The 27,564-nt window shown below is 45.5% G+C and overlaps 1 protein-coding gene across 1 annotated transcript; it reads left to right on the top strand.

Annotated features, from left to right (window-relative positions):
- LOC142488343 (uncharacterized) lies at positions 1-26,246 on the top strand. Its single transcript, XM_075588737.1, has 8 exons — positions 1-75; positions 1,796-1,915; positions 2,188-2,301; positions 6,812-6,928; positions 9,980-10,099; positions 10,375-10,488; positions 21,048-21,164; positions 22,940-26,246. The coding sequence occupies exons 2-8, from the start codon at positions 1,897-1,899 to the stop codon at positions 24,358-24,360; spliced, it is 2,022 nt and encodes a 673-aa protein (XP_075444852.1). The 5' UTR covers positions 1-75; positions 1,796-1,896; the 3' UTR covers positions 24,361-26,246.
- Positions 26,247-27,564: the final 1,318 nt, after the last annotated feature.

Below are 27,564 nucleotides of genomic sequence, written 5' to 3'. Positions count from 1 at the left end.
CACCGGCCCTGGTATTGTGAGGAAGCAGGAGCTGTGCCGAGCGATCGCGGGAGAACGGATCGATCGGCAGCTTCGGTAATTATATTTCCCTAAAGCTAAACCACTGCTGCATCTATTAAAACAGAAATAAATACATGCACACTGTATTGCCACTTTATAATAGCCATATCCGCATAAAGGCGTGCTAGAAAGAAGGGAACGCGTGCACTGACCGGTGACAGTCGCCCTGGAAGGGAAACTTTTGCTTACATATTTTCTGTAAAATTTATGCGCAATTTGTTTATTTTTTGGGGGTTCGCAAAATGTATTCCGATCAGGTACTTGGGCCGCGTACATGCTGCTTGCACACGCGAGAGAGCTGCGCGATGAATCACATCAGGGTAGTGTGTGTGTGTGTGTGTGTGTGTGTGTGTGTGTGTGTGTGTGTGTGTGTGTGTGTGTGTGTGTGTGTACGCAGCATGGACTCCACCTTATTGTGCTACACTCTTAACTTTAACTAACGATGTCATAATTACTGCACAAGCCTAGAACAAATAAAACTGTGGGACTGATTGTTATATGTTAGGTAAAGAGTAATCAAAGACCCCAAAGCGTTACAGTGTAATACTTTTATTTTCCCCACTGAAAAGAAAAAATATACTTTGAAAATATTTTTTATTTAGGAATGATTATACTTTTTTTTATTGATGCTAATTACTAAACACATTGCTTTTTTATTTTTAACAAAAAAAGGTATTTTTTTCCTCTCCAATAACTATGATTTATTATCAAGATAAACTAAAACCAAAGGCAAACTACACAACAAATACATGTGCTGAATTCTTTGTCTGTAACATTAATACATGGCCCCTTTTCGCTCTTACACTAAATGTAAGAGGACGCGGGCATCTACCTGCTGTGTGTTATTGTGGGTTTTACTGGTTCTTTATACATACATCATACCGTGCTGTGGAATTGCAGCGTGTTCCTGCCAGGTACAAAGAGGCGGAATGTGAGAAACAGGCGGTCACGGAGAAGGAAGAAAATGAGGAGGGTGGGGAGGTATGAAACCCCCCTATTTAATGTGGGGTCAGGTGAGGGGACGTGACTGCGCTGGTTACTCTGCATTACCCACTTCTCACCGTATCAAATAGGAAAGGGAGACAGTGTCAGTGTGCAGCAGGACTGCGGGACCCGAGAGAGAATCGGGAGCTTTTATCAAAGAGTCTGCTGTGAAACTGTAGGAAAAAAAACAGCACCAGATTTATTAAATATAAAGTCTGACTGAGAACAAAGTTCAGTTTGCCTGGTTGCGGAAGCTGCTTTATCACTTTCTGTGTTTTTGAACATTACATTTTTTTTTTAAATGCTACAGAACTTTGTTGCAATTTTACACATGGGAGATGATGTAATGGTATTTGTACATACATAGGATAGGTGGGATGGGCTTCCACATGGTCACAATACATTTGTAAGCGGTTCTACTGGGTCACAATATATTTTATATTGTCCCATCGGCTATAAGAGGCTGTACAATACTGCCCTGAGAGGACATTGCCATTCTTATGATTATTTTTTTTTATACTTGGCAGTTATGTTGTGATACAAACCTGGTTCATCAATTTTAACTTGCATTAATATTGAAATAAAGTTCCTGTTTGTGGATGGGCCATATATCTTGCCCCTGTCGGTCTTGCCTCCTTCGGAGCTGTTTTGTGTGAATAATATTAGATTTTAAAGCTTGTTCTGTATAATGCTGGTTGGGTCAATAAAAGGGATCAGACTAACTACATTTCTCCTGTTTCTCTTCCTATAGACACAACCTCACATGGATCTCAGGCAGCACTGACACCAGCAAATCTAGATCTAGGAGCCTCCTATCTCAGCACAGCCAGAGGAGCGCTGCCCACTGCCAGCATGGATCCACGCCTGTTAGGTGAGAAGAAGAGATCTTTTTCTAGACTTAAAATCGGCAAGGAGGAAATATCTAGTTAACATGTTGTTCTTTCAGTGAAACACCCAAACTTATGAATCTTGTTGTTTTTTTAAAAAAAAACCATCATCAGATGTTGTAATGTGCATTAAACTCATCCACACTTTGTGCCAGAACAGTAACACATTTCTTTACAACAGGTGATTATTATACCAATATCAGAGGTGATACCCCAAGAAGATTTATATGATGGATTTTCCTCTTTGCGTTGGCAGGATTTCCGGTTATTGTACCAGAGAGGTTAGAGATTAAGTCAGAGAAAGACGAGCCAAACACTGAGGAACATCTGATCACAATAAAAAGTGAAATGGATTCATGTTCGGACTGTGGTGAGTACTAGAGTTACGTCTGACCCCGTGTCGGCGGTATTGCGAGCCCCCTCTATTTCCCCCCCCATTTCCCATTTATTTCTCTCCCCTCTGTCTCACTCCCTCTTCCCCACTCCACCCTGTCACTCTTCCCCCCTCCTGCCTCGCATGTATTTCTCTCCTCTGCATCTCACTCACTCTCTTTTCCTCACTCACCCCCACCTTTTCCAATGTCGTTTTCTTCTCCAATGCAACTACAACACACATCACTGCGAAATGCTCAAAGAACTAGATCGGTCATCACTTGAGTCTAGGCGCAAAGTTAATCTTTCCTGTCTTGCCTTCAAATACTTTCTGGGCAAGGAACCCGTCTATCTGAACTGAACAAGCTCCTCACCCTGACCACATGCAGCACTTATCATCTGAGATCTGACTCCGAAAGAATGTTCACAGTCCCAAGGTTCAGTGAAGTATCCGGGCGCTCCTCCTTCTCTTACCGTGCACCCCAAAACTGGAACAAACTAACGGAGACTCTCACAGCCGCCACCTGTCTAAGTTCTTTCAAAACTAAACCTGTCTCTCATTTTAATCTGGTCTGTAACGGTTACATACGCCTATGTAGTCATGCCTAACAATGCCTACAGTCATCTCTCCTGCGGGCAGTAAAACCTGATAAGTTACAGGAATGCCAGCAGTAATTATGGAGGTTTGCCCTCGTACCCTGGTGAGGTGCCCTATGTATGGATGGGAGTGGCTACATGTTCTGTCCATTATTAGTGACCTCAGAGATGTGCCTGCCTCCTGAGATATATAAGGCACTGCACTGCCTAAAGTTATTGTGGAAGGTTAGAGCGTGTGGTTGCTGCGGTTTGATGTTCAAGGTGAAGGTGAAGCAGCAAGTTCAAAGGTGCCCACTAGTGCAGTAACTAGTGGCACCCTTCTATATCCAGCCAGAGAAGGCCAACTGTGTCCAGGGACCTGGCACAGGGGTGATCTCCCTGCTGGGAGAGGGAATCCCACTCCATGGGGAGGGCATACCTTTTAAAGGGAATCACGGAACAATGTGCGGCCGAGACAAGGACTGTGAGGGGCAGCTGGCCCTTATCACCACGCACAATAAAACTGGCTTGCTCAACGAGAACCTCATGGTGTGAGTTTGCAATTACTCTCCAGGGGCCCTCACCACCAAGAAGGAGTTCCTCATCAGGACCATCTACCTGCGTACGCATAGATCCTTGTGAGGTGGAGGCGCTGCACGTGATGTAAGTAGGACTCTCACCCACTACCTCAGCTACCTATCTGACTTGACATCCCCCAATACCATCAAGCGGGAAACTCAGGAGTCCTGTTGCCTACAGGTGCACCACCATACACAGATTGTAACGGGGCTGGATAGACCACAGGGGCCAATGTGAGATTACGGTGGGTCAGACCAGACACGAACAAGCGTTACACCTATAATATATATTATTTTTAATTGTGCATGCAATGTCTTGTATATAATGTATAACCTTGCTCACTTAATATAACTATGTATTTGTAACCATGTATCTGTCATCATAACTCTGTGCCCTGGACATACATTACTTGAAAACGAGAGGTAACGCTCAATGTATTACTTCCTGGTAAAACATTTTATAAATAATCCTTCTATCAATTTCCCCACTCTCACTCAATCCCCCCTCCCCTTACACAATCCCCCACACAAAATACATACCAAAACCCTCAAACCCCCAATACATATAAAAAATACATCCCCCGATACATATAAACATACACCCCCCAATACATATAAACATACACCCCCCAATACATATAAAAATACACCCAACCACCCCCCAATACATATAGAAATACACCCCCCCCCCCAATACATATAAAAATAAAATACACCGAAAGCTCAGCGTGTGACAGTGAGGGTGGCCCGCAGCTGGAAGTCGGGCCCAGCTTGCAGCCCCCCGCAGTCACAGCTGGGGCCCCGCAGCCCCCCGCAGTCTGGTTGGGCCCCCCGCAGTCACAGAGGCCGGGATACCTGTCCCGACTCCCCCCCTGTTGGCGACCCTGTACTGTATGTATGTATGTACACAAGCCCTAAATGTACTGGGGTACTACTATATGTCACTCTGTGAACAACAAAAAAAAAACAGAAAACCCCAACTGTGCTTTAGAGAAGTGTGTGACATGTTAAAAGTCCAATAAAGATGTGTGCTTTCTCTTCAAGAGTAGAGCTTGTAGAACGATAGAGAAGCATACAACACCACTCCAATGGTGCAGACCCATTGAAACATTTGAGCTACAGTATTAAAAGTAAGTTAATAAGAAACCGACTCACAAGTGTAGTGCTTATCAAACACAGATTGTGCAGTGTCTCGCACGAAGTGCTAACACAGAGCCAGTCGCTGCAGCTCCTCTCGCCGGCTGTCCTCCCTTCCTCTGCTTGCGTGTCATGGTGGATGCCGCCACGAGCCATCGCACTTGTGCTCACTTCTGGGTTGAGGCTGATGGTATCATGTTGTCCTGGCCACATCTGGGGAGCCCACGGAGATCGCTCAAAAATGGAACTGCCCTGAGCGTTTCTCAGATGTTGTGTCTGCTTTTTAAGAGGCTATTAGCACGAGCTAACATTACCAGGAAGGATTATGTAGGAATCCCTTTTAATTTTTTTTCTCTCAATATTTTAACTCCTTTAAATATATATTTATATATTTAACTGCGCCAGAAAATGTCATATAGTCAACAAATGAAAACTAAAGGCCCTATTCTAGTAGTAGTCGTCATTGCCAACCCACACGGTTTGGCATGTTCCTCACAACATTTAATTATGGGGGAGCGCGCGAGGCCTCTGTATATTCCTTACCTTATCTCCGGCAGCTTCCGGCGACGCGTCGCCATGGCAACGCGGAGTCAAGTGACGCCGGAGAAACGGTAAGTGGGGGGGGCGCGAGCAGGGGGGGGTCAGACAAAAAAGTTTGCGCACCCCTGGTATATTGCACAAATAAGCTGCATATAAAACACTGGAAAACAACTGCACTGAGAAATCTGGGTCATTCCTTACTAAATATTTAATAATGTAAAAAGTTCTATCAAAACATTGGGTGGATACTCTCCCCTCTGATCCATTTATGGAAAATAATTTAGCACAGAATCCTGCTGGGATGTTCCAGAAAACCAAGAATATAAAAAAAAACTATTTTGCTCCAAGTAAATTAAAATCGATTCCAGAAAGGGGAACTTTGAGTGTTTATAGCACTAGATGTATTTGTGATAAGAGGAAATCCTTTATATCCCATGCCCACGGAGACCAGTTTGGCCACACCAGATAAATCCAGAAAAAGAAAAACCCCGCAGGTTGAAGGTGACTCGGTACATCAGTCGCGGAGACTCACGGTCTGTAGATTCCCGCACACAGGATGAACGAAGAGTCAATTATTAGTTCAAATGACCATTTTTACTGTGAACCACTTACCTGAAGAAAGGCTGTTCCTGAGAAGTAAAAATGGTGATTTAAATTCAGAATTGACCATTCATCCTGTGTGAAGGAATATATAGACATTGAGTCTCCGGGAGTGATGTGCTGAGTCCCCTTCAATCAGCGGGTTGTTTCTTTTTTTGGGGTTTGATAGATAGTTGTTTTTCTACATTGTTATACTGTTGTATGTTGTAATGGACACATGTATGTCTGCAATAGGACACAATATTAGGGCGGGGGGGGGGGGGGGGCTGATATGCACAAGCCTCTTATATTGGGTCTGTAAGAGATATGTGCAGAGGAATGCTAATGGTGACCATTTAGGGTGAAATTAACATAAGGCTTTATTGCCTGTTCCTTTAAACAATGTAAACACAAAACATAAAAGAAAAACCTGCTCTACTTTGGAGAATAACTAGACAGTATATGCCCTAACTATCTGTGGCTGGCTGGAAAAGCCAGTTCCCAGTCCCAAAAAACATATACCATATTTCTCAGGGAGCAATGTATAAAAAAAAAAGTCTTATCTGGCTCTCCAGCTGCAGGCTTTTGCCATACAATCGCTTCCAGGAATAACAGTCTGGTCTTTCCTCTGTCAGCATAGTTTTATGCTCAGGCAAAACTCTGGTCAGTCCTCCTTATGTCAGCCCAATTGGGAGCTAAGGAAAATCTCTCTCCTGTTTCCAACAGGAGGCTTTTCTTAGAGCTCTAATTTAGCCAGGTGGAGTCTAGTTAATTGCCTGTCTGCAAATAACCAGCTAACTGCTGGATTTAGAGGCAGTTTCTCTTAACCAGGGATAAGACCTTGTTACAGGGTACTTTTTTGATCATATTGTCAAGGAGTTGGAGTGAATCGCACAACGATATGAATCTTGTTTACTGATTGGATAAAACCATCTTCAGATTAGCTTTAATTTGCTTTAACACAGACATTATCTGCCAGAACAGTGACACATTGCCTTACAGCATGTAATTATTATACTAATGCCAGAGGAGGTGATATCACAAGAAGAGCCCCCACTCCCAGCTTTACAGGATGGATTTTCCTTTCCTCATTGCCAGGTTTCCCAGTGGTTGTGCCGGAGGAGAGGTTAGAGATTAAATCAGAGACAGAAGAGGCCGACACCGAGGAACATCTGATCCCAATAAAGAGTGAAATAGATTCATTTACGGACGATGGTGAGTACCCTAAAATCTTGGTGTAGCACCAAGAATGCCTTGTTATAATTAGCATGGTCAGCTTTAGCTGATACTCCCTAAGATCTCCCTGGATGTCAGTGTTTGGAACGCCATTTGGGGAGGTACCAAAAGGAAACGTTACCCCCTAGTCTCAGGGGTGGGGGGGCAGTTGCCCTTTTTACTCCCGTTGCCAGGTTTTGTTTTTGTCCTGTTCGTTTCCCTCCCCCCCCCCCTGCTTGCATGGTCGGGCTGGGCATGGCGCCCGGTGGGCTCACCAGGTGGCTGTGGATTCCCCCCCCCTCCCCCTGTCCCCCCTTTACCTGGGCCCCCGCCTTCCCCGAACCCAACAGACGCTTCAGAGCCCTAGTCTGCGAGCTGTGAGGTGATACAACGCTTGCCGAGACTTACATGGGAAGGGAGGAGTCCCAGCTGGATCCGTGGGCCGAGTGTGCGGGCGTGCCGAACCCGACGATCGGTGAGCTTCCAGGAGAGGGGTGGGGCGGGGGGTGGCGATTGGGAGGGGGGGGGGTACTTGGCTGTGAGGAGTGCGGAGAGACGGCATCCAGAACTTGGGTTGAATAAACTAAGTTAATAGATTTAACGAGGAAGATAGCTTTCTATAAATAAAAATAAATAAAAAAGGAATATGTTTTTGGTTTAGGCAAAGGTTTTGTATGTAAGCCGTAACCTGCAAACAAATCTCTGTAACTATCAAAGTCTGTTATGTTTGATAAATAATGCTAGCCCTCTGGCACCATCTTGTGGCGGACTTAAAAACTAAGGTGAATAATAGTGGGACACTGATGGGAAAGGTACCAGTAAATAAAGAAAAGGAAAATAAATAAATGCTGGGTGTTCGAGAGATCCGGACAGAACTAACCTTTTCGCCAAGACTAGGTACTTAATGTCCAATCACCACTGTCTCCCCTGTGTTTTAGAACTCGGCGAGCACCTTAGAAACTAATTACTAGGATAGGTGGAATGGGAGAGCGGGAAAAGTGCTCTACAACAAAGCCCAAGACAGTGTCACTTAGACAAGTCCACTATAAAAGCCATACAGTAAGCTACCATATAAGTTGGAGAATGGGAGGCCCCGGACACCAATATATGGTGAACCTAAGAAATTAAAACCTTATTAGAATGTTCTTATAGATTGAGTCCCCAAAGGAACCAGAAAAGAAAATAATTCAATGCCAGCTACGCAGAAGGTGCAAAGTTTACTAAACCCTGCGTTAGGCCTACATACTCTATTCTCTGCAACAATGTTATATAAAATGTCTATACAGTACTGTTTTATATTATGCTATGTTGCGATATTACAATGTTGTACAAAGTTCTGTTTGATTGAATGGACAACCACGGGGGGATCGGGATGCTCCTCAGGGAGGACCGGGCCGAGACACACCGTAAAGTCTCCAGAGGGCGCTATGCCCTACACTCTCACCCATAGCGCGGTGAGAGCCACTATATTGGGGCGCTGTTATCGCCCACTCTTTCTTTTATTTTTCCTTTCTTCTATCCTCCTCCCCCCCCTCTCCCCTGGTACTCCCCCTCCCTCTCCCATCCCCAGTCCACCCCAGAACAGGTCTCCTGGGATTCCGAGGAACACGAGGTATAGTTATTAAAGATACACTCAGGCCTTACATGCACAAACATTTAATGAAAAAACATGGACCACCCCACCACCTTGGGAAAGTGGAGGGATCACAAGGCCTTTCTCAATTAAAAAAAAAAAGAAACATGGCTAACAAAACATCACGAAAACTAGTATCACTAAACGTAAAGGGTCTAAACTCGGTAATAAAGAGAAGACTCGCTCTACAAGAACTCAGGAAAACAAATGGAGATATTTTATTCCTCCAAGAGACCCATTTCAACACTACATCCCCCTCAAATACTGTACCTTCAAAAGAATCTACCCCCAAGCATATTATGCATCCTACACAGTAAAAAAAAGAGGGGTGGCTATTCTTTTTAATCACAACATCCAGTTTATATTAAACAAAGAAGTTTCAGACCCAGAGGGCAGATATCTCATCTTACACGGAACCCTGTCAGGAGTAGAGATAGTCTTAGTAAATGTATATTCCCCAAATAAAGGCCAAGCGAAATTCCTGAGAGACTTATGTGAAAGTATATCCCCCCAACCAAAAACCACACTCCTCCTGGTAGGAGACTTGAACATGTTAGCACTTCCCGAGCAAGACAGAGTTAGCGTACAAGGAACCCCCGACCCACGATCTACAGGAAAAAATGCAAAAGAATTTAGAAGCATACTGAAAGAATTCTCACTCACTGATATCTGGAGGGTGCAACATCAGGGTCAGCGAGATTACTTGTTCTATTCCCATGTTGTATACATTTGGCCACTAAGATATACAGTACAGCAATATTGACACTAAGATATACACTTTTGACACTAAGATATACAGTACAGCAGGGCCCTGGGTATACGGCGGGTTCAATTCCAGAGGCCCGCCATATAGTGAAAATCGCCGGAAAGCGGATCCGGCGATTTTCAGTGCTGCGCATGCGCAAACCGGCATTGTCGCCGTACTGCGCATGTGCGACCTGCGGTCTGCGTGTGCAACCGGCGGTCTGCGCATGCGCGCCGGGCGCACCCGCCCGCTCTGCGCATGCGCGACTTTAAATTCAACATGACGGCCCCCTTCTCGGTGCCGCCATATCAGCGGATCGCCAAAAAGCGAAGCGCCGAGAAGCGTAGCCCTGCTGTATATATGATGTGGTGGGCGGGTTCCACAGTCCTTAAGATGTTGTAACCTCCTGCACTGAGAGGACATTGCTATTCTTATGACTTTTTAAATTGTTGTTTTATACTTAATGGGTACTGTATGTTGAGTCCATCCTGAAGCATCAATGTATTTTGCACTCATATTGAAATTAACTTCCTCTTTGCCCCTTTCTTTCCTACCTGTTTTTAGTATTGTTTTGTGTGTATAAGGTTAGATTTGAAAGCTTGTACTGTATAGTGCTTGTTGGGCAATAAAAGGGATCAGACTAACTACATTTCTTCTGTTTCTCTTCCTCTAGACACAACCTCACATGGGTCTCGGGCAGCACGGATACCAGCAAATCTAGATCTAGGAGCCTCCTATCTCAGCACAGCCAGAGGAACGCTGCCCACTGCCAGCATGGATCCACGCCTGTTAGGTGAGTACAGGAGATATTTGGCTGGCTTTAAAATCGGCAAGGAGGAAATATCTAGTTAAGATGTAGTTCTTTGAGTGAAACACCCTTATGAATCTTGTTTTATGATTTGGATAAAGTCCTCATCAGTTGTAATTTGCCTTAAACTCTTTATGGCATTTCCTGCCAGAACAGTAACACTTTGCTTTACAATAGGTCATTATTATTATGCCAATATCAGAGGAGGTGATCTCTCGCACCCAGCTTCACAGGATGGATTTTCCTTTTCTTGTTGGCAGGTTTCCCAGTGGTCGTACTGGAGAGATTAGAGATGATTTCGGGGGAAGAAAAGCCAAATACTGAGGAACATCGGACTACAATAAAGAGTGAAATTGTTTCATATTCTGAAGATGGTGAGTACCCTGAAATCCTTTTGTCTAGCACCAAGACTGCGTCTTTATAATTAGCATGATCACTTTGAGGGAATATTCTGGGTTAATTGCCTGCAACTAATGAGTCACTAGTACGGGTGGGTGGACATATAGATCTGCAACAAGGCACCTGCAGCAGAGAGAGCCTGGCCCTACATGTCCCAGGAATACACAGGACCTTCATAAACGTTTAGCTATGCCAGGTCGGGGAGCCCGATATCCTCTTGTAAGGTGTAAAGTTAATTGTTCAGTGGTGACCTATTCATAATTACAATATATGTCTATGTTGTATAGGTAACTACTCCCAGCTCCAAAAATAGCGATAAGGAGACTCTGAGAAATAATCTGAGAGACCCAACAATGAAAAATATATAACATATATGAAGTCCAAAAAATGGTTCTAAATCCGAAGCAAATCAGGTTAAAAGTTCAGGGCAAATAACATTGCATATTGTGTACAATAAAGGACTGAACTGAAAGGGAAAGATGGACCCAATAAGAGAGTAGCTAGAGAAACTAGAGTCAGCCTTGAACCGGACCCATAGTAACTCATTAGCATGAATGTCTCGGTCCTAGCTTCTGCATCCCTCAATGTCCAAAGATATTAAGGTAAATACCTGTGTCCTTATGATAAAGCCTTGTAGGATCCCGCGTGCTGAAGCTGTGGTGATACCGAAGCCTCAGACCGTCCGGGAAAAACTTCAGGCTGCTCACGTGGTGGTGCCCGTCTCCTCTTGGCGTTCTCCCATGAGGTGTAGCGAATTGCCGGAACCTGCGCTGCGGAAGTGCGTCACTCCAATCGTGGGGCAGTAGAGTTGAAAAAATAAAATTGGTAGAACAGCAGGAACCCGGAAAAAGCACCGATCAACTCACCAGAGGCAGCAAAAAATAAATAACGTTTATTGAATTACATTGTTAAAAAACAAAAAACACACGAACATAAAAAACAAAACCTCCCCTGTATAGTGCATTGGTTCCATCACCTCCACGGCTATGAATCTGAACAGTTTCAATGGCAACACATTTAAAATTAACAAGAGACCCATTTTGACATGTATCAAAGTGTTTGGACACAGGATGTACGTTATCTCGTTTTGACATGTTTTTTGATACATGTTCCCATATGGATTTATGATTCATCATTTTCCTAGTGCATTATCAATATAGAGACACGGGCACACTTTTTGAGTTAAATGTTATATGTCTTAATCACCTGTCATGCAATTCTGGTGTTGGAGAGTTCAGCGGAGGGGCTATATATACATCACTCTATCAGACCCCTCTCATACTCCTTGGGAAAGGGCTGCAGAGCCTGAAACGCGTAGGAGGTTTTGTTTTTTTATGTTAGTGTGTTTTTTGTTTTTAACAATGTAATTCAATAAACTTTTTTTATTTTTTGCTACCTCTGGTGAGTTGATCGGTGCTTTTTCCGGGTTCCTGCTGTTCTACCAATTTTATTTTTTCAACTATATATGTCTATGAGTGTACCTGTTCCGGTGAGGAGAGGCAATTCAGCGGGCACCACGAGGCAGGAGAAAAAAGTTGCTGAAGCTGGACTGTGCTGTATAACAATTCCTTTATTGTAGCATAGTTAAAAAGAGGGGGGAAAGCATACCCCTGCGCCTCTAACGCGTTTCACCCAGAGATTGGGCTTTTTCATAGATGGACAACATTTCCTCCGGAATCTGAATTCACTGCGGATTGGCGGTTTCCTTTTAGCAGCGCATTGCCACAGATGTTATAAAACAAAAATGGCCGATTCGGGGTTTTTTTCCCCCTATCACTGAAAATCCGTTCCATTCGGAATCCCAACCTGCAAATGGCGGTAAAAAAAAAAAAAAAAAAAAAAAAAGACAGTTCGGATCTGCGGCAGCAAGACGTTCTATAGACCTAGTACTTTGTGTATGCAGGGTTTGGGCCCATACAGCTTCTGATGTCTGAGCAAAATGACAACATGTCATAGATTGGTGGCTAACTCTCAGGTCACTTCAGCTTAGATTTGTGATGGGGGATAATGGTTCCATCATGGTTGGGGCACCGCAACACGAAACACATTTCTTGATTTGAACGCATACTCCATTTAATAGTCACTCGTTTCCCAGCTCAGTGTAGGAATGTGCAGAGCATTTGGTCGGTTTCCAGACAAATATGTAAGAAAAAAGTGACAAACAAAGGTGCAAACCCAAACACCATATAAAAAAATGATCTAATATCAGTGATATAAAAGTGTATACGGCAAATACAAATGGCGATGAATAAAGTGCTCCAAACCCGATGCTGCCAATACTCACTGTCTCCCGACCGTAAAAACAATAAATACAAACAAAAAGTATACGGCGCAAACTGGATGGTGATATAATATTGCTGAGTGAATACAATGGATAACAAAGATTGACAATGGTCTCGCACATCAAATTCCTCCGTGGCGAAACGCACAGGGTGTAAGGTAAAATCTCCTTTGCAGCAAGCCTCATGCAAAGAACAAGAAAAACATGCCATATGTTTTACTAAAAAGACACACAACACGGGAAAGGACACAAACTCACACTTTCCCCGCTGGTGTCAGACAGTGAGGGATTTATCACCCACTCTAACCCACTCCGGTCACGTCCTCGGCTCCAACGCAGTGTGCGTGGCTTCCCTGGTTCTTCACTTCTGCATTGGAGTTGCGGAACCCTGGGACAGCTGATGGTTTGGCTGCACGTGCGGTGGCCTCTGAGTGTCAATTCCCAATGCGTTTTGCTCAATTTTCATCTTCCTCTGGGGAATTTCAGCTTCCCCTGAGGAAGCTGAAAAAACGAGCAAAACGTGTTGGGAATTGACACTCAGAGGGCACTGTCCGATTTAGGATTTTAGATATAATGGAGAAAAAAAGACCTCACCTTGATCTGCTTGGTGACACTCATTAAATAGCAGCTTTTCGGCTGCTTTAAAATAGTCTTTATTTACAGGATATTCTTTTGTTCTTGATGTATTGTTGAATGCTGATCCATCTTCTTTACTGATGCCATTTCACATGACATGAGATCCGCTGATATGTATTTTTAGTATTGTTTTTTTTTTATTGTGCATGGGTGTTCACCGTTCGCCTTGCTGCCAGTGGTGGTGTGCACAGCTCAATTTTTTTCACGCGCTTTTGTGTCGCAGTTATTGCATTCGGTTTGAAGCAGTATGTAAATGCATGTACAGTACGTCAGTGTTTGTTCTTGCACCCCCCTGATGAAGGGGCCTTGTGTTAGCTACGGAATGTTGGACTTTCTGGATATGTATTAAATAAAATGTTTGTAGTGCTGTCTCCTTCCATGGATTTTTGGTGAAGCGTGCACCTGCCAATTCTGAGCTAAATGTACTTTTGTGTGTTTTCGTTTTCTCTCTGTCTCTGTGTCTCTCTTTCTGCCTCTCTGCCTCTCCCATACAATATAACTATTCATTTGTTTTGTGAAAATCATAGATTACAAAAATGTGTATAGGACGCAAGGTAATGAAGCTGTTTTAATAAAAAAAAGTTTAAATATTTCGGCAGAGGATAAGTTACAATCCCCTGTTAGATGGAATCCAGACAAGATTAAATACTTAGGAGTATATATAACAAATACATATGACAAACTTTACGAGACAAATTACCCAGCACTTATCAAAGAGTTGAAAAAAGATTTAAGGACCTGGGATAAACGCCAGATATCATGGACAGGCAGAATAAATTCGGTGAAAATGAATACATTACCCAGAATGCTATATTTATTCCAAGTGCTACCTGTCCCAGTCCCCCAGAAAGATATCAAAGAACTAGAAAAAGAGGTAACAAAGTTTATATGGCATGGCAGAAAGCCAAGAATAAAGAGAAGGTTAATGAGTACACCAACAACCCTAGGAGGTATAGCCCAACCAGACCTAACCAAATATTACGAGGCAGTCAGGATAGGCCCCCTGATATACTGGTCAATGGAGGAGGGAGAAAGGCCTTGGGTGGACATAGAAAGAGCAGAGGCACAGATGAAGAATATGGCAACGCTACTTTGGTTAAAAAAAGAGACCAGACCCGAATCTATTAGGACTCATCCAGTTATTTCACATTCTTTAAAATTATGGGACAAAGTATGTAAGACCGGCACTGTTTCGTCCATCCCCTCACCCCTGACTCCAATACTGTCTAATCCGGGGTTTGTTCCAGCTCTCGATTCAAGGGCATTTAAAACATGGGGAGAAAAAGGCCTGAGGAGAATCTGGGATGTGGTGAAACACTGATTAATAAATCTCTAACAATCTTTCCTTCAATGCTATGCTATAAGACTGCAATGTGAACCACGCCAAAAGGTAAATATAAGTGTAACAAAGTGTAATTGGTTGTACTGAAAACAAAGCAAAGATGGAAATGTACCTCCCCTATTGTTCTTTTGTACCCCACCCCTCCCACCCCAAAAATAACCTGCCTGAAAAGAACAATAAAATACAAGTTTAAAAAAAAAGAATATATACTGTGTATATATATATATATATATATATATATATATATGTAGCCATGCATAATAATGACTGCATACATCTTCTCTGTTAGCAGTAAGTCCTGGTACACACAGGCCTGCCCACAGTAGTAATGGAGGTTTTCCCTCACCCCCAAGTGTGGTGCCCTGTGTAAGGATGGGAGTGGCTGTATGCTCTGAGTCCCTGGATAGTGACCTCAGAGATGCGCCTGCCCCCTGGAGTATAAAGGGCACAACACTGACAGTTAGTGTTGTTGTTCGAGGGAGAGAGTAACCTGACGATACCGTTATTGAAGGAACCCTTTTTGTGACCCTAGTGCAGTAACTAGCGGGAACACAGTGATAATTCCAGTGTGTTTACGCCACGCTGTGTCCAGGGACCTGGCACAGTGGTGATCTCCCTAGGAGAAAGGGAATCCCACTTCATGATTGGAGGGCGTACCTGGCAAAGGGACATCACGCAGAGATGTGCGGCTAGAGCTGGCAGCTGTATGGGGCAGTCTGCTACATCCCTGTATTCAATAAAGATGTCCTTGAGAAAAAGAACCCCACTGTGTGAGTGTGAGATTACTCAACAGTGGATGGCACCAAGAAGGAGTTCCTCACCAGGACCATCTCCCTGCGGAAGCACAGATCCTGATGAGGTGGAGGCGCTGCACATGATGTAAGTTGGACTCGCACCCACTACCTCAGCTACCTGTCCTGATTGACATCCCCTAATAACACCAAGCGGGAGACTCAAGAGTCCTGTTACTTGCAGGTGCACCACCACACACGCCTTGTAATGGGGGACTGGTTAGACTACACGGGCCAATATGAGATTGGGTGGGTCAGGCCAGAGGGAGCACCCGTTACAATTGGAGGCGCTGCTGAGATACCTGTCAACAGGACAGGCTTTTGCTAGGCACACAGTAGTAATGGGGGACTGGTTAGACTACACGGGCCAATATGAGATTGGGTGGGTCAGGCCAGAGGGAGCACCCGTTACAATTGGAGGCGCTGCTGAGATGCATGCCGCAAAGACGCCTTGGGATCCGTTAGGGGTTAGTGAGTCTGGAGCCGGGGGCTATTGCTGTTCTAGTCGCCTTGAGGTAGCGCTAGCGGGGGACGCCTGAAGGGGTAAACTGGTAACTGAGAGCAGGAATTCTGGACGGGTCCGCACTAGGCTAGCCAAAAGTAGGTCGACGCCCAAAGTGCTGCATGGAAGAGCCAGAGTACTCTAGTCTCCATTCCAGATCACTTACCAAGGAGCACAGACTGGAGGAACGTGTTACGGTAGACACAGGAAGGGTGAGCCTAGCCTGAGGTAGTGCACACACGAGTCAGATCTACGTTAGGTACACAAGGTGGTGCACAAGGCATGTTTGTTGTACAGATGTGGTAGCTGCCCCGCAGAGCGGAGCTCCACGTACAGAGAATCGGTGTTCACCCAAAGAAACAGAGAGAGAACTGTCAGAATGGAGGATCTGTACAGAACAGAAGGTCCAGGATGGCGGAGAGAGAGAACCACGAGAATGGAGGATCTGCATAGAGCAGAAGGTCCAGGATTGCGGTCATGTGAAGAACAGACTACAGAAGAGACTTTTGTGAGTTTGTTATGGAATGGCGTGAAAGCCGTGGCTGCGCCGTGTTTGTCGTGTTTTTGTTCTCGGGATGATACCCCTGAGAATAATGAGCAGGACAGTGTGCTTCGATGGGAGGAACAAAATGGACTTTGTTATACACCAATTAACAGACAGCCAGACGTTGCCTTCAGTGAACGAAAAGACAATGCTTACCAAAATGGCGGTTCCCGCTTCCCCGGGACGCCGCGTGGGCATGCTGCAGAAAGTCTTGCAACTTTGCAGTTTGCTAATTGTTGGCCAGGATTGGCGCCAACGAGAAAACTCCACCCCGCTGAGGAGTTTGGCGCGAAAGCTGGAGCCGCGCCCTCATGGACTATGACTCACTCCGCACCTGTGCTGGGTCAACCTACAAGTCTACGAGACATCCCCCTAGTTTCAACCAGGGGGAGTGGTTTGCGGTCTCACCGGATGTCGCAAGAGGAAAAGGGAGGAAGGGTGACTATATCAGCCCATGCCTTTCAGTTGCGAAGAGCCATTGATCAGTACCGACCTCTGAGCAGAGTACCTCCGCTGATAAAAATGGCTGAAGCTGTTGATAAAGTGGACCAAGGTCCTGTGATTTCCACGCACCCTTATTCGGCTCCAGGAGGCTTCCTGGTGATCCGGGTGAAGGGTGTAGAGACTGTGGCGTGTCTGTGCCTGCAGTGCAGACTGCCGGGCGGAGCCGTGGGCAGCGAAGCCCGATGCCCCCACTGTGGACTGCAGTACATGTGGCCCATGACCACATTCGTACCTGTACAATCTACGGGGATGACCGGAAATGTACCGGTGGCGATAGAAGAACAGCCGGGAGCTCTCTGGAACAAGAGTGCCAGTCCCGCAGAGTCGGAGCCAACATTGGTGCTTCCGATAGAGAAACTCAGCCGTCGGAGAGGTGATCACCGAGGAGCCCATCGCCGGTCTCCTACTGGGATGCCTCGGCCGAACTGCAAACTGGAATCCTCGGAGGAGGAGTGTGCAAGGCTGGCGAGTAAGACAGTCATCAGACGAGACTGTCATACCATTGGTACGCCATGGAGGGATGAAATTCCTCGTGGTATGGAGACGCGGAGTCGAGTGTCCCCTGTACCGCGACCACCCGATCGCCGGAGTCCCACTGCCGTGGTGACTAGTGGATCGTACGGAGGCCGATCTACCCCGACCCTGCACGGGACTAAGACACCGTGTCTGTCGCAGACCCAGGGAGTGGAAGATCCGGAGGAGCGAGTCCAGAGCCAGACTGGATCGCGTAGCAGAATGGCGTTGGAGGAGATCCTTGTGGAGGAAGAGATTCCGCTTGGGAATCCACCGCAAGATGGCGTCGCAGCACGTGCGTGTGCGGAAGTGGTGCCGGAGGACCAGGGAGGCCCCGAGTGGGAGATGGTGCCGCCTCTGCGATCGAGCAGCGGGAAGCGATCCCCTATTATCCAAGGGAATGGGCGGTTGAACGGAAAGCCCAGGAGTCCCAAGGTTGAAGACAAAGATGGACTTTGTGGCGATGCTAAGGCAGGTACCGCTGGGGAGCAGGTCGAAACCCTGTCCGTGCCTACTGGTCGGTCCCGTCCCCAAACCCCGTCCACACCCAAGGTTAGTCCTAAGGCCCTAGCTAAAGCCCCTGTACCCGTCCCTATCCTATTTGGATCTAGTTCCAGTTTAGGGTTGTCCGGGGAGTCACGGGGTCCTTTTGATGATCGAACTGGGAGCCTGGACTTGGGTACGTCGGATGATGGGTCGGAGGGAGGAGGGAGCATGTCCCGACAAGTGTCGGTGTTCAGTGATTGTCCTAGCGGGATGAGTATCACTGTTAGGAATACCTATCATCGCAAGGGAATTAATATCCGATCTGAGGGTACATCTGGAGTGTCTTCTGGTGGGCCTGATGAGGAGTCCCTAGAAGAAAATGTAGATTCTAGCTCCGAGGAACGGAAGGAGACTAGGTGGTGGGCTCCCTTGTACGAGGGGTATGTCTCGTGGTTTGACCGCACCCGCTTTATTTTAGAGAGGGAGGGGGTGGTTGATCACTGGTGGGCTGCCGGGGATTTTGATGATGACTCCTACCTTAGGGCTCTAAGGGTACGATGGGACCGTATACAGGCAGGCCTAATTATCCCTAAGGGGTCCGCAGGGTTAGATGATCCGGTGGAGACACATGAGCCCCTATCATGGGTGTTGCCCGGGACGGCTGGTCGAACCAGTTTAACTAGGGCTTGCAGAGCTGAGCGAGCTATCATTGCCAAGTACAGGAAGTCCCATGGGCTTGATTACCCCTATGTCCCTGAACCTCTAATGACAGAGATAGAGGAGAATAGGGAGAGATGGCTCAAGACTGATATTCAGTACTATATCATTGAGAGAGGGGGAGCCATAAAGGGGATACAGGCCGAGCAGAGGGTAGCTCAACTGATGCGGGTCTGGAAGATAGGGCGCAGTGTACATAAGCACAAGGTGGTGTACTGTAATGAGAGAGGAGTACCACGGGAATACAGCGTGACTGTGCATGATGCCGCGGGGCGAGAGGTGAAGAAGCCAGATCCTCGGCATTACTATTGAGTGTCCAATAGAGTGGTCTGTTGTTTCTTTTGCGCTCCCTGCTGGTCAGTGAGTGTACTGAGCGTTCATTATTATGTTCATGTAATGATGTTTGCTGTGTTATTTGTGTGTTCTTTTGCAGTGTTTCCTGGCGCAAGGTACACCAAATTTAGGTCCCAGCCGGGACGGTGGGTATTCACCAGGGGGAGTATGTAGCCATGCATAATAATGACTGCATACATCTTCTCTGTTAGCAGTAAGTCCTGGTACACACAGGCCTGCCCACAGTAGTAATGGAGGTTTTCCCTCACCCCCAAGTGTGGTGCCCTGTGTAAGGATGGGAGTGGCTGTATGCTCTGAGTCCCTGGATAGTGACCTCAGAGATGCGCCTGCCCCCTGGAGTATAAAGGGCACAACACTGACAGTTAGTGTTGTTGTTCGAGGGAGAGAGTAACCTGACGATACCGTTATTGAAGGAACCCTTTTTGTGACCCTAGTGCAGTAACTAGCGGGAACACAGTGATAATTCCAGTGTGTTTACGCCACGCTGTGTCCAGGGACCTGGCACAGTGGTGATCTCCCTAGGAGAAAGGGAATCCCACTTCATGATTGGAGGGCGTACCTGGCAAAGGGACATCACGCAGAGATGTGCGGCTAGAGCTGGCAGCTGTATGGGGCAGTCTGCTACATCCCTGTATTCAATAAAGATGTCCTTGAGAAAAAGAACCCCACTGTGTGAGTGTGAGATTACTCAACAGTGGATGGCACCAAGAAGGAGTTCCTCACCAGGACCATCTCCCTGCGGAAGCACAGATCCTGATGAGGTGGAGGCGCTGCACATGATGTAAGTTGGACTCGCACCCACTACCTCAGCTACCTGTCCTGATTGACATCCCCTAATAACACCAAGCGGGAGACTCAAGAGTCCTGTTACTTGCAGGTGCACCACCACACACGCCTTGTAAAGGGGGACTGGTTAGACTACACGGGCCAATATGAGATTGGGTGGGTCAGGCCAGAGGGAGCACCCGTTACATATATATATATATATATATATATATATATATACATACATACATACATACATACATACATACATACATACTAGTGTGCGTGAGCAGGGGGTCGCCGGAGCAGAACCGCGTTGATTTGAGGTCCTGGGTCCCCCAGCTTCCCGAGATACAGGCCCCGTTATTGGGTGCCGGTATCTCCTATGCATTTAAATCCCACGGTCATGTGACGCGAGCCCCCCCCCCCTGCTCACGTACACTAGTATTAAAAAATGTATTAAAAGACTGTGATCGCTGGTGAGATATGCGCAGGGAGAGGCGGCTCTCTCTGTGCAGCTCTCTATGCAGCTGCAGATCGCCGGGTGAGCCCTTTCGAGAGAGGTGAACATCACGTCGCTGGCTCCTCGCCAGTTTTGGGTATTTTGCTATCGCAGGTATTCGAAGCTTTCTACATTCCGTGATAGCAACGCTGAAAAAACTGGCGGCGTAACTGGCCCAGCGATTTATTTTATTTTACGAAAGGCTACTAGAATAGGCCCCTATATCTCTTTCCCACTCCCTTCCCCAATCCTCACCCAGAAAGTGTGTGCAGGCTGGAAATGCTTCTTGAATTCCATGGAAGCCGTATGGCCAGAACCCAGCAATCGGAATCCGAGGACTGAATCCGACTCTGGATTTCATGCTGTGAATCGGATTTGCCATAAAAATCCAGAAAAGTCCATGGAATGGATATCGACTGTGCCGTTCCTCTCTCCTCATTACATGTACTGGAGTACTGACTGTTTTTAAGGGTTTATAAGCAGGTACAATTATACCCCCCATGGGGAATCCGTGTATAGTATTTCTCTATTGTGATATTGCAAGAAGACCCCCTAACTCCCAGCTTTACATAATGGATTTGTTTTTCTTATTGGCAGGTCTTCCAGTGATTGTACCACAGATGTTAGAGATTAAGTCAGAGAAAGAAGAGCCAAACACTGAGGAACGTCTGCCTACTGCAATAAAGAGTGACATTGTTACATTTATTGTCACTGGTGAGTACCTTAAAATCCATTAGTGCAGCACCAATACTGTCTTGGTATATAAAGTATTGTTATATAGAGGGAATATACATTTTTTTTTTTTTTTTAAATATTTTACCAGGAAGTAATACATTGAGAGTTATCTCTCGTTTTCAAGTATGTCCTGGGCACAGAGTTAAGACAAATAATACATGGTTACAAATACAGTTACATAAATGAGCAGGTTATACATTATATACAAGACATTGCATGCACAGTTAAAGATAATATATATTATGGGCGTATGAAACAGTTACTGACCAGATTAAAATGTGTGACAGCCTTAGATTTGAAAGAACTTAAACTGGTGGTGGATGTAAGAGTCTCTGGTAGGTTGTTCCAGTTTTGGGGTGCACGGTGAGAGAAGGAGGAACGGCCGGATACTTTGTTGAGCCTTGGGACCGTTAACAGTCTTTTGGAGTCTGATCTCATGGTCTAAACATGGTTTAATACTATCTAATAGGAAGTATGGACATGAAATTCTGGAACAAACACGTGCAGCAGAGACATGCTGTCCCAACATGCACCAGATATCTGCCAAACCAAAGAGTCCAAGCTTCTAGCTTTCCAACATTATTGCCAGGTCCCCCAGGACGGGGAGTCTCCATTCCCCACATACCCCATCAGTGCTGGGAGCAGTTCCTGCAGGGGAGTGGGGGTCTTTTTAATATGTATTGGGGTGGTGGGGTTATATGTATTTTTTGTGGGGGGGGGGGGGTTGAGTGAGAGTGGGGTAGTTGACGGAAGGTGGGGGAGAGAGGGGGTGAGGGAGGAAAAGAGGAAGTAAGAGTGAGACGCAGGGGAGAGAAATACATGTGATAAGGTGGGAAATAGAGGGGACTCGTGAGGTGTGAAATGGGGGGGGGTGGCCCATCGCAATACATGCCGGGGGGGGGGGGGGTTGGCGGAAGTAACTCTAGTCCTGGGCCCCGGGACATCTGTCTGCGGCCCTGGTAGTGGGTCACGGGTGTGTGTCGAGGGTGGCAGGAGCAGTCTTGTCTAAGGCTGCTGAAAGTATGCTGATGTATAGAGAAGTTGCTAGGTTGGGACAGGAAAGGGTAGAGAGCCGAGTAATGGAGACATTGCGCAGCACCGTAGCAAGTACATGCAGTCCGTTGCGGGTGCCCATAGTGGGCACGACCGCGCTGCAGAGCGACGGCGCGATCGCTGGTAGTCAAAGAATTTTGACTTTCAGCAATCGGCGTGTGACATCAGCGGCACATGAGCGGTTCAGCCAATGAGGGCGAACCGCTCTCGGCCACACCTTGGTCTCCTGCACCAGAGTGCAGGAATCGCAATAACTACGGCTGACGTAACGCGGTCACGCAGCTGGTCGCATAGCCAGGTCTATAAGCGCAGCCTTACAGATGTAGCCCGACTTTCTGTTTCCAGTGCAGCGATGAATTGTGGCATCTTCTTATGTGAAAAGGAATTTAAGCGCTACAGCCACAACTGTAAGAGACCATTGTCCTTTCTGCCACTAGGTGTCTCCCTTGCTACATGGAACCAACCCTATACTGCTGACCATCTAGGGCCATAGATGGCATATCCTTACCAAAATGTTTTGCGATATACCTAACCAGGGCTGGAAATATATCACAAATATCCTGGGACCTCAATCAGGGAACCAGAGCTATAACGTAAAGAGAACTTTATATTTAAGTAAATTCTGCTAATAATCTTTCTAATTGGTAATTAGCTGTGCCGATTGAGAACATTTATGTTCTGTCTGTTTTTCCTTCTGTTAGAGAACTGCATAAATGAGGAGCAAGATTGGAGCTCTGATATTACCAGAAGATGGTTAAGTCTCCGCAGCTCAGAAATTACAAAAGCAAATTATTCCAGACAAATGAACATGTCCAAGGAACCAGTGAAACATTATGGTCAATTTACAAGCCTTGTACAGCACACAGCACAGACTGACTCAGACTGTGGGTCAAACCAAAGCAATGAGAGAGAGTCAAGAAGAAGCAGCAGTGATCAGTTTTTTGTCTCTTGTGAGTGTGGCAAAAGCTTCTCCCTCAACAGGGACTTGCTCACACACCTTTGTGCTCATGCCAGTGAGCAACCCTTTACCTGTACAGACTGTGGGCAAAGAATTTCACTGAAGGAGCAACTCCTTTCACACCAGCAGCTTCATACAGATGAGAAACCTTTTCAATGTGCAGAGTGCGGGAAACAATTCAGTAATAAGGAACACCTCCTCAAACACCAGAATATTCATACAGGAGAGAAACCTTTCACATGTGCAGAGTGTGGTAAAAGTTTTCTCCACCATGTGAATCTCCTGTCACACCAGAAGATTCACACAGGGGAGAAACCTTTTTCTTGTTCAGAGTGTAAGAAACAGTTCAGTACCAAGGGAAACCTCCTGACACATCAGATGATTCACAGAGGGGAGAAACCTTTCACATGTACAGAGTGTGGGAAAAGCTTTTCACAGAAGAACAACCTCCTCACCCACCAGAGGATTCACACAGGGGAAAAACGATTTGTTTGTTTAGAGTGTCGGACACAATTCTGTAGTAAGAGGGAGCTTCTATCACACCAGAAAATTCATACAGGGGCGAAACCTTTTTCTTGTTCAGAGTGTGGGAAACAATTAAGTTGTAAGGGACACCTCCTCAGGCACCAGAATATTCATACAGGGGAAAAACCCTTTGCATGTGCAGTGTGTGGAAAACGATTCCTCCATAAAGCGAACCTCATGTCACACGAGAGGATTCACACAGGGGAGAAACCTCTTAATTGTACAGAGTGTGGGAAACAATTTGGTACTAAGGGGAGCCTTCTGATACACCAGCGGAGTCACAGAGGTGAGAAACCTTTCACATGTACAGAATGTGGGAAAAGCTTTTCACAGAAGAATAACTTCCTCACACACCAGAGGATTCACACTGGGGAGAAACCATTTGTTTGTTCACTGTGTGGGAAACAATTCAGTAGTAAGGGATACCGCCTCAAACACCAGATGATTCACACAGGGGAGAAACGTTTTTATTGTACAGTGTGTGGAAAACAATTCATTACCAAGACAAACCTCCTGACACATCAGATGATTCACACAGGGGAGAAACCTTTCACATGTACAGAGTGTGGGAAAAGCTTTTCACAGAAGAACAACCTCCTCACGCACCAGAGGATTCACACAGGTGAGAAACCGTTTTGATTAAAGGTTGGGAAACAATTCTGTAGTAAGAGGGGAAACGTTTCACATGTACAGTGTGGAAAAAGCCTTCCCCAAAATGTGAACCTCCTGTCACACCAGATGTTCCATCAGAGAAGAAACCTTTTGCTTGTTCAGTGTGGTAAAAAGGTCTCTACTAAATGGATCCTTCAGTCACACCAGCAAATTCACACAGGGGTAAAATATTTCACATCTGCAGAGCTTTTCTGAAAGGATCGACATAATTAAACGGAAGAAACATGTTGTTTGCTAACATTGTGGAAGAAGCTTTTCTCACAAGATCACCCTTCTTACACACCAGATGATTCACACACAGCAGAAACTTTTTGCATGTTTGGAGTGTGGAAAACTATTCTGTAGTAAGCAACAACTCCTCAAACCCCAGCAGGTTCAAACAGGGGGAAAATCTTTCACATGTTTGGAGTGTGGGAAGAACTTTTCTCTGAATGTAAATCATCTTCGCAAAGAAAAGAATGCTTTTGTGTGCACAGAGAAAACGCCGTTTATTGCCATTTTGGACCTTTAAATGAAAAAAAGAAAAATAATGTTAAGTTGTGTGATACTTTTATTGGATCAGCAATGGCTTACAGTAGCGGTCAGACTAGTTGGTATATGTTGTGTTGTTGTCCATGTTTTGTTAGTTATTAGTAGCCTATCAGTATACACTATGATTTCTCTGTTTGTTTATCTTCTCATGTTCTGAGGATCATCTCGTGGCCATCAGAGGCTTATCTGGATCTACCTGACTGGACTCTAATACATGGTTTGATCCATATTTACCTATCCTTGTTTTCAGGACATTTAATTAATTTTGGTTTGCCGGAAGTCATTTATTGTTTGTTACAGTATACAGGCTTTCACCCCCATATAGTTTGTGTGCACTGTCATACCTGCAGAAAAACCCAGTGCGATTTTAAAGTATATACTGTAAACCATTATTGGTCCAATTAAAGGTATCCTACTACCTACAATTTTTTTCTTTCTCCCTTTTATCCCCCCAAGTGTGTACAATGTGTGGGTTGAATTATTCATGAAAAAGTTGAGTTTCCTTATACATTGCCTATACACAAAAGACAAGCCTTTTGCCTGTACACCGTATGCGAAAAGTTTCTCTCTCATGCTAGGAGCACCTCCACATACTCACATGTTTATACAGGAGAACCCCTTTCTTGTGTAGACTGTGGGAGCCAATTTAACTGTAAGGGAATCCTCCACATATAGCAGAGAATTCACAAAGGATAGAAGTCATTTGTCTCGACAAAATGTATGGAGAACTTCATAGGTACTAGGAGCTCTTTCCTGAATGAAACATTATAATAAATGACTGAGTATACTACAGTTAGGGTACTGGCTCTCCAGAGACGACAAAGGACACCTGTGGAACTTGAAATAATACAATTATTTTGTTTAACTTTTTGAAAAGTAAAGACCGTCCAGAACTGACCAGTTGTATGTCTTCTTCTCAGGATGACTAGAATGTCAGGTGCTTTTGCTAGAAATGTGGAATGCAAAAGCATCAGGGAATTGATGTACTGTAATGTGCATGAACTTGCTAGAAATTGTATAGTGGAATTGTGTCCCTAGTTTTAAGGGAAATCTCCGTATGTATAGATGTAGCCAAACTTACTGCTCTCGGTGCGGCTGATGGACCTCGGTGCAGCTACACATGATCACGGCCCATGAAAACAGTAAGCGGCCTGGGGGAATTAACTCTGGCAGTCCAGGCTTCTGAATAGGACCCCCGCAACATTAGTCCTACCAAGTCTGGCAGAGCTGTGCAGAGGAGTCCCAGAGAGAAGCAGACCCTCTCCGTGTCTCCCTGAGCAGCTCTGATGCAGTCAGTCTGGTCTGTCCTGCCCCTTGATGAAGTAGATAACCGAATATGGGTATATACGTCACGAGGGGGGATACTATTGGACTGTATTTGGTCCTCTACATTATCAAGGGGGATTGGACAGGACATTAAAATAATTTAAATGGCCTGTCCAATCCCCTTGTTGATGTAGAAGACCGAATACGGTCCAATAGTATCCCCCCTCGTGACCTAGATACCCATATTCGGTTATCTACATCAAGGGGCAGGACAGACTGGACTAAATTATTTACCTCCCTCCTCCCTAATTGCCTTAGTGGCTAACAACTAAGGCAATGAAGGGTATAAACCCTCACGCTCTTGTCTCTGGATGTAACTAAAAGCATTTCAACATCACACAGTCTTTCCTCTTGGGTATGTACCAAGTGCTCTGATTTTCTCTTTTTTTACTTGATGATCTTATTGTTTCTTGCTTATATCTGTGCTGATTAATAGAAGTTTCATATCTCCAGACTGTCAAATTATTTAAATTCTGATTATTTCAGAACAACCCCAACTGTATATGTGTTCTGTATTTATAACAGTAATGTGAGGGAAGTTATAGATATTCTCAAATACATTTATTACTGCCTTCCCATCTGTCCCACAGGGTTAAAAAAAAAAAGAAGTATATATATATATATAATGGGGGAGGGAGGTGAGGAAAAGGGATGCAAGGCGAGGAGAGAGTGAATGAAGGTTGGAGAGAAAAATGGGATGCAGGGGGAAAAGTCCAGGAGGAGAGGGGATGAAGGAGGACAGAGAGACTGGGGAGATGAAAGTCGAGATGAAGGAGGAGAGGGGATGAGTGGGGAGGGAATGAGGGGGAAGAGAGTGTATTAGGGGGTGAGAAATGGTATGAGGGGGAGAGAGCCTGGGGGAGAGGGGATCAGTAGAAATTGAAAGGGGATGAGGGGGGAGAGACGGGAGGGGGGTGGGAGGAGTGGATAAGGGGTATAAGAGGGCAAATACATGGGGTGAGAGAAAGGGGATGAGGGTGGGAAGAGAGATGGGTGAGAGTGGGGACTAAGATAGGAGCAAGAGTTCTGATAAGGTGTGAGGGAATGTGATCGAGAGGGAGAAGAGAAAATCAGTTTAGTAACTTCCAACTCTATAACAGGAGAAAAGGAGTCAAGAGTGGAAGAAGGAGATTTAGGTTGAAGCAGAGAGGCGAGGGAGGGGACAGAAGTAAACTCCTTGTGAATAGCATCTCTTTAAAAAAAAAATATTTAGAAGAGAGAAAAACATATGGGTACACGCTGATCCACAAACTTTTATTTTTATCTAGTAGGAAATGTGGCACCTCCCCTTGTTAACACTGCATGCATTGTAAT

This window comes from Ascaphus truei, chromosome 2 (assembly GCF_040206685.1).
Source record: "Ascaphus truei isolate aAscTru1 chromosome 2, aAscTru1.hap1, whole genome shotgun sequence".
In the NCBI taxonomy this organism is placed as follows: Eukaryota; Metazoa; Chordata; class Amphibia; order Anura; family Ascaphidae; genus Ascaphus; species Ascaphus truei.
Note: the sequence above shows the minus strand (reverse complement) of the source record. Positions and strands in the feature narration are given on the sequence as shown.

What these genes read in the sequence shown, in the direction of transcription:
- LOC142488343 (XM_075588737.1), top strand. An exon ending in AGATTCATTTACGGACGATG is followed by an intron (nt 6,929 to 9,979) that starts GTGAGTACCCTA and finishes CTCTTCCTCTAG; the next exon opens with ACACAACCTCACATGGGTCT. An exon ending in TGTTTCATATTCTGAAGATG is followed by an intron (nt 10,489 to 21,047) that starts GTGAGTACCCTG and finishes TCTTATTGGCAG; the next exon opens with GTCTTCCAGTGATTGTACCA.